Source organism: Anomaloglossus baeobatrachus, chromosome 2 (genome assembly GCF_048569485.1).
Source record: "Anomaloglossus baeobatrachus isolate aAnoBae1 chromosome 2, aAnoBae1.hap1, whole genome shotgun sequence".
Classification (NCBI taxonomy): domain Eukaryota; kingdom Metazoa; phylum Chordata; class Amphibia; order Anura; family Aromobatidae; genus Anomaloglossus; species Anomaloglossus baeobatrachus.
The window spans coordinates 47,883,329-47,890,977 of record NC_134354.1 but is presented as its reverse complement, the minus strand read 5'-3'; the positions used below and the strand labels follow the sequence as shown (position 1 = coordinate 47,890,977).

The 7,649-nt window shown below is 52.8% G+C and overlaps 1 protein-coding gene across 3 annotated transcripts in view; it reads left to right on the top strand.

Annotated features, from left to right (window-relative positions):
• URB1 (URB1 ribosome biogenesis factor) overlaps positions 1 to 7,649 on the top strand; it is a 311,203-nt gene that overhangs the window by 93,145 nt on the left and 210,409 nt on the right. For 2 of the 3 annotated variants that reach the window (XM_075335039.1, XM_075335038.1), the window contains exons 11-13: positions 686 to 859; positions 1,093 to 1,252; positions 3,069 to 3,185. In XM_075335039.1, coding sequence (XP_075191154.1) covers positions 686 to 859; positions 1,093 to 1,252; positions 3,069 to 3,185 — 451 coding nt within the window. The remainder of the gene's footprint in view (positions 1 to 685; positions 860 to 1,092; positions 1,253 to 3,068; positions 3,186 to 7,649) is intronic. The other variant, XM_075335040.1, reaches the window with a different exon arrangement.

Below are 7,649 nucleotides of genomic sequence, written 5' to 3'. Positions count from 1 at the left end.
CCCACAGCAACGTCGCTCAGCAGGTAAGTACGTGTGACGGGGGTTTCACGACCTTGTGCAACACGGGAAGCGATTTGCCCGTGACTCACAAATGACGGGGGCGGGTACGATCGATCGTGAAATCGCACGATCGGTCGACTCGTGTAAAGCAGGCATTAGGCTTGTCCACAGGCGGCCCGCAAGGCTGCATCATCTTCTCCATCAGGTTGAATCGCACCCGGGCCTTGCTCTCGTTCTCGGCCACAGCAAAGTAGTTGGGCAGGTCGAAGTGTCCCATGAAGGAGCAGTAAGAATCACGATGCTGGTTCACCAGCCACTCTCAGTTGGTGGTGTCCGTATGGCCAGTGCCGATGTACTTGGACTGCAGATGCAATAACGGACTGTGGATGGTCCATACCAGTCCGTCATGGCACCTCAGCAACACACCAGGCTGGCAATCAAATCGGAAGTGACCTCTGCTACAAACGCCGGCAGAGTTTGTGGCAGCACCATTACCACGACTCGTACTGCTCCTACATGGGACACTTCAACCTGCTCAACTACTTTGCTGTGGCCGAGAACGAGAGCAAGGCCCGGGTGCGATTCAACCTAATGGTATGTTTCTAAGGTTTGGAATATTCTTCATCACTTATTTGTTAACTTATTTAGTTGGCAACATAATAATCTGTTGTAATAACCTTCTTAGGTGCCAAACAAAATAGTGAAACAGACCGTCCTGTCGCTGATGTCCTCCCTCCTGAAAAGGGCAGAGCAGAACATCAATCACTGCCTCAAAGAAGACGTCTGGCAGAAGTCTGACATCTACACTCCAGCGACCATGGCTGATTTTGCCCAGAAATACAGAGAAGCTCTGGGCAAGGTGAGATTGGCACTGCTAAATATACATAATACTTGACTCCCCAAGAAAAGTTTCCTCTCTTTTTCAAGGAATTTTTTTCTACCGTGGAACACAAACATGTCACCGTCAAGACTCCATGATAAGTAGAATGCGTCCCCTCACCGCGATGCCACCAGCCGGGCAGGGATCTACACCGCAGCCCCATTCACTTATGTAGAGTCGTGTACTGATGTACTCTTCTCTTTGTCTTTTAGCTTTTGCCGGATGTGAACACCGTAGTAGCCACCTGGCAATCGCTCCTAAAGCAAGAAGAGACGGACACCGGCGATAAGGGGGAAGAAGTTAAAGCTCTGGAGGTAAAACACATGACCTCCGCATCTGATGAATTTCCAGAATTTGCAGAAGAAAAGAATGGTAAATAATTGAAAATATTTTTTTTTTTGTTTTTTTTTATGAACTCCCAAAGACATAATTTCTCAGTTTGGCTCTTCCAACGTTCCCCTTAGGGTAGTTATCTAGCTTTCTCTCTCTCGTTTCATTGGGTCCCCCAATGAAGACTCAGAGAAAGATATTTTATGGTGAGTACACAAAAATCCTTCTATTTTTGCAATGGAACCTATCAATAATTATAGGGACTGTTTGGTCAATTATATTGCTGAAGATTGGGTGATTGACCACTATAATCCCCGCTGATTGATGGGGTGAAATGCAAGGGACACTAAGAAAACACATTGCCACTTTACCTCCTGGTGGCTGCGTGAACTTCCACTAACTATAATGGATGACCATCTAACCAAGAAGCGCTGACAGAAGATAAAGTGACACCTTGCTTTCTTAGCACCTTCTTGCCTTTATTTGGAGTCTCTGACCAATCCGTGCGATGATGTGACATTGTTGGGGATATTAGACTTTATTGCCAATGGAATATTTCTTTTACATGAGTAGATTTATCATTCAGGCATCAACAAAAGCTGGGTGACAGCTACGTAATGGTAGCCTTATTGATTAAGCAGTGACAAGTAGACATAAGAAATTGCTGAATATTAATGTTAATCACTTGACAAGTAAGGATGATGCAGCCCTTGTTACATCTCCTCACCATTTTTTTAATCAACACATTCTGTCATTACAGAAGGCCACTACTTTTACATTGCCCATCCTTAGGATAGGTCATCAATGTCTGGTCGGCTGAGGTCCGACACTCGCCACCCTCGACGATCCTCTGTTCTCTGTGCCGGCGGCGTTTGGAAATGCTCGAGTCCGGAGCTACCCTGTCTTCTGATAGTGGCCACGGTCGGGTACTGCATATTGGCACACATCTGCACCCCCACTGGCACCAAGCATCTGATCGGTAGGGTGCCGGGTGTCGTCCCCTGCTATCAGAAGACTGGGCAGCTCTGGAATTGAGCGTTTTTGGCCACTTGCCGCTGCCAGAGACAGGCTAATCAACAAGGATGTCAGGTGTCGGACCCCGGCTGATCTGATCTATTCTAAGCCGTCAATGTAAAAGTAGTGTACAACCCCTTCAAATGGGAAAGTTTTGGCTTAGACTAATGCCGGCGTCACACGGTACGATATATCGGGCGATATGTCGTCGGGGTCACGTCGTTAGTGACGCACATCCGGTATTGTCAGACATATCGTACCGTGTGACACCTCAGAACGACTGTGAACGAGCAAAAATACTCCCCTTATCGTTGCTCGTTGACACGTCGTTCATTTTCAAAAAGTTGGTTCTCCTTCTGTGCTCCGGTTGTTCATCGTTTCTGTGGCAGCACACGTCGCTCCGTGTGACACTCCGTGAACGATGAACACAGCTTACCTGTGTCCCACCGAGAATGCTGAAGGAAGTAGGTGGGCGGGATGTTACGTTTCAGGAAGAGGATGTTCGCCGCCCACAGCGACGTCGTTTGGATGGTAAGTACGTGTGACGGGGGTAAACGACTTTGTGCGACACGGGCAACAAATTGCCCGTGTCGCACAAACGATGGGGGCGGGTACGATCGCTCGTGCGATCGCACGATAGATCGTCCCGTGTGAAGCCGGCATTAGAGCCTAAGGTCTAATATTAAAGCCCCCACCAGACATCTTAGATGGCTGGTGGCCGGCCATTGTCATGCAGCTATCTCTCTCTCACCGGAGCTTTTCCTTGGCCGAGTGCTCCTGTGTTCTCTACGACCGACATCTCCTGGAGAATTAAAGGATCTAACACCATTGTGTCTTTTCTCAGATGACTTTCAGGGCACGCTGGTGAAGGCCTCGCTCCTGCAGGTCCTGTGCTTGTACCAGAGGGTGGTGCCCCATTTAGTGTCGCAGAGTAATTTTGACTTCAGTAAACTACTTAGAGGTAAGTAAAGTGCTCATCATCCAGCAGTGACCACTAAGATAGCAACCATTCATTTCCTCACACCCCCGCCCACTTTGCTGGGTCTCCATGGCCTACTTTTCATTTCTTTATCGTTCCTTTGGGAGACCCAGACCATGGGTGTTTAGCTTCTGCCTCCGGAGGACACACAAAGTACTACACTAAAAAGTGTAGCTCCTCCCTCTGAGCTTATACACCCCCTGGTGAGCAGACCCAGCCAGTTTATCGCTTTGTGTTAAGGAGGCATACATCCACACATGCATTCTCATATGATTTTTCCCTTTTGGAATGAGTTTGAAGAACTGTGGGTCCACGTCTGGACCCTCGGCATGTCCCTTCTCACCCCACTGTGTCGGCGGTGTTGTAAGGTTGATTTCCTAGGCTGGAGCCTTACATGCCGTGCTCCTTCACCATCCCTCCTGGGCTCTGGCTTGAAGTGGGAGCCAGCACGGTCTCCATGCCTGGCAGGAGACCGGTCTCCATCTGCAGCCCTTCAGGACCCTGCTGGACCGGAGCACTCATCCCCAGGGACATGGCCCTGCGTCTCAGCAAGCTAAGTACCTGAGACGTTTATATTTGGGGGTCCCTGTGCTTTATTGTTGGGGGAGAGTGTGCTTATTGTATTTTCTGACATTTCCGGCGGATTCTCTAGCTGTCGCCCGAGAACCGCGCCGATGGTGCCTGCGCGTCGGCCTCGCCGCTCAAATTTAGGCCCCGGCTTTGCCGGAGGCCTAGTTTCGTTTCACTGCCCTAGCATGTCACTCATGCAGAGGGACAGCGCGGCTCCTCCCGGCGGCCGTTCTGCACAGGGGAGGGACACTCCCCACTGCTGTGCATGTCTCCTCCCCTGTAGGTCTCTATGGCTCTCCAGATCCCGCTCTTCATGCAAGTCCCGCCCCCTCTCTTCGCTCCGGCGGCCATTTTCTCAGAGTTCTCTCAGCGTTGGTCTGCGTTCTGCATCCCTGCTGAGGTGCTGTGTTTGGGGGTCCGGGCTTCGGGATCTGGAGGGCACACAACACCGCTCTGCACAGCACAGCGGTCTGGTAAGCCACAACCGGCTCTGGTTGTGGACCTCTGATATACTCTCTGGGGTTCATTCTCTGGCAGAGCCCCCACTCCAGCAGCATGTCTCACACAAGGAGCAAGGCTCCAAAGCTTTACTCTGTATGCGCTGCATGTAAGCTCCTACTGCCTGAACCGAGCTCCTATCCACATTGTGATGCCTGCTCTAGCTTGGCGGTGCCACAGCCTGGAGTCTCTCCCCCAGTGGTCTCTCAGGCTGCTCCTGCTCCTGTGGCTGAGCCCCCGGCCTGGGTAGAATCCGTTTCTAGGTCTATCTCCCAGTCTTTTGCTGAGTCCATGGGACTTCTGTCCAGGACTTTGCTGAATATGCATCAGCCCCCCTCACAGGGTGCCTCTGCTGCTAGGGCCCTCTCAGGACCGGAGCTCACAGAGGATTCATCATCAGGTCCCAGACCCCGTCCTCCTAAGAAGAGACGTAGGGTTCCCTCTCCCTCCTCCTCCCGCGGCTCTGATTCAAGAGCGGACTCACAGGATGAGGAGGATGCCTTTACAGGGGGCTCGGAGGCTAACTCCATGTACCCCATTGATCTGTCCGAAAGTGACTCAGATCTTAGTGACTTGATTGCTTCCATTAATTCTGTTCTGGATCTTAATCCGCCAGTATCAGAGGAGCAACCCTCTCTGGCAGAAAAGCACCAGTTTACCTCGCCTAAGAGGGCAAAGAGTGTGTTCTTTAACCACTCCAGTTTTCAGGCCGCTGTGTCCAAGCCCAGGGCCTGTCCTGACAAACGCTTCCCGAAGCGTGGTTCTGATGACCGTTTTCCCTTTCCACCTGAGGTGGTCAAGGAGTGGGCTCAGTCCCCAAAGGTAGACCCCCCGGTGTCTAGGCTCTCAGCCCGGACTGTTTCGGTGGCTGATGGCACCTCCCTTAAGGATTCCACTGACCGCCAGATTGACCTTCTGGCCAAATCCGTATATGAAGCGGCGGGGGCCTCGTTTTCCCCGACTTTTGCAGCAGTGTGGGCTCTCAAAGCCATATCTGCTTCTCTAGAGGAGATGCATTCCCTCTCCAGGGAATCTATGCCCGAAATGGTTGCCTTGACTTCCCAAGCTTCAGCTTTTTCATCCTATGCCATGTCTGCCATGCTGGAGGCTTCTCACCGCACTGCGGTGGCTTCGGCTAATTCCCTCTCTATCCGCAGGATCTTGTGGCTTCGAGAGTGGAAGGCAGATGCTTCTTCTAAGAAGTACCTTGCTGGGCTCCCTTTTGCTCGGTCCCGGCTGTTCGGAGAACAGCTGGATGAAATTATTAAGGAAGCTACTGGCGGGAAGAGTACTTCTATGCCACAAACCAAAGCCAGGAAACCTGCCCAGGGTAGGAATCAGTCGAGGTTTCGCTCCTTTCGTTCCTCCAACTGGTCGTCCTCTAAGCCCTCGGCCTCGTCCACTAACTCAGCCAAGGACCAGAAATCCAACTGGCGCCCAAAAGCGCGTCCACAGAAGACGGCAGGAGGTGCTGCTACTAAGGCAGCCTCCTCGTGACTATCTACCCGCTCCAGCAACGTCCTTTGGTCGGTGGCAGGCTCTCCCACTTTGGCGACGCTTGGTTTCAACACGTCTCCGATCAGTGGGTGAGAGATGTCATCTCCCACGGCTACAGGATAGAATTTTCTTCCAGTCCGCCAAACAGATTTTTTTCTCTCAACCCCCCCCCCTGCTCCAAGGCCGCCGCCTTCTCACAGGCCGTGGCATCCTTGCAGGCCAACGGCGTAATTGTACCGGTGCCCGCCCGGGAACGGTTCAGAGGTTTCTACTCAAATCTCTTCCTAGTCCCCAAAAAGGACGGTACTTTCCGGCCCATCCTGGATCTCAAGCTTCTCAACAAGCATGTTCAGGTGCGGCACTTTCGCATGGAGTCTCTGCGATCAGTCATTGCTTCAATGACCCAAGGGGATTTCCTGGCGTCCATCGACATCAGAGATGCTTATCTGCATGTGCCAATTGCAGTCTCACACCAGCGTTGGTTACGTTTTGCAATCGGAGAAGATCATTTCCAATTTGTGGCTCTCCCCTTCGGGTTGGCCACAGCCCCTCGGGTATTCACCAAGGTCATGGCTGCAGTGATTGCGGTTCTGCACCTCCAGGGGTTGACAGTGATCCCTTACCTGGACGACCTTCTAGTCAAGGCTTCATCCAGCACAGATTGTCAGCGGAGTGTCTCGCTCACTCTCGCCACTCTAGCCCAATTCGGGTGGCTGGTCAATCTTCCCAAATCCACTCTGACTCCGACCCAGAGTCTCACGTACCTAGGGATGCAGTTCGAGACTTTGCCGGCACTTGTGAAGTTGCCCTTAGTCAAACAGCAGTCCCTCCAACTGGCAGTGCGCTCTCTGCTGAGGCCCCGCCGTTATACCCTCAGGCGTCTGATGCAGGTGCTGGGTCAAATGGTGGCGTCAATGGAAGCTGTCCCCTTTGCCCAGTTCCATCTGCGCCCCCTGCAGCTGGACATTCTCCGCTGTTGGGACAAGCGGCCTTCCTCCTTACACAGGCTAGTGGCTCTGTCGCCACAGACCAGGAGCTCTCTTCAGTGGTGGCTTCGGCCCCTCTCTCTGTCCCAGGGGCGCTCCTTCCTGGCCCCGTCCTGGGTGATCCTCACCACGGATGCCAGTCTATCCGGCTGGGGAGCGGTATGTCTCCACCACAGAGCGCAGGGCACTTGGACTCCGTCCGAGTCAGCCCTTTCAATCAATGTGCTGGAAACCAGAGCCGTGCTTCTAGCTCTTCTAGCTTTTCACCACCTGTTGGCGGGAAAGCACATTCGAGTCCAGTCAGACAACGCGACAGTGGTTGTTTACATCAATCACCAAGGCGGGACACACAGCCGCCTGGCAATGTTGGAGGTACAACGCATCCTTCAATGGGTGGAGGACTCCAAGCCCACCATATCCGCAGTCCACATCCCAGGCGTGGAAAACTGGGAAGCAGATTATCTCAGCCGTCAAACCGAGGACAGTGGCGAGTGGTCCCTGTTTCAGTCAATCTGCCGCAAGTGGGGCACTCCGGACGTGGACCTAATGGCATCCCGTCACAACAACAAGGTTCCGGTTTACGTGGCTCGCTCCCATGATCCTCAGGCCTTCGCCGCGGACGCTCTGGTTCAAGACTGGTCCCAGTTTCGTCTGTCCTACGTGTTTCCCCTTCTAGCTCTCTTGCCCAGAGTCCTGCGCAAGATCAGAATGGAGGGCCGTCGAGTCATCCACATTGCACCGGACTGGCCCAGGCGAGCTTGGTATCCGGATCTGCTCCAACTGTCCGTGTAGATGCCGTGGCATCTTCCGGACCGTCCAGACCTGCTCTCGCAAGATCCTGTTTTCCGCCCGAATTCTGCGGCACTCAAATTGACGGCGTGGCTCTTGAGTCCTG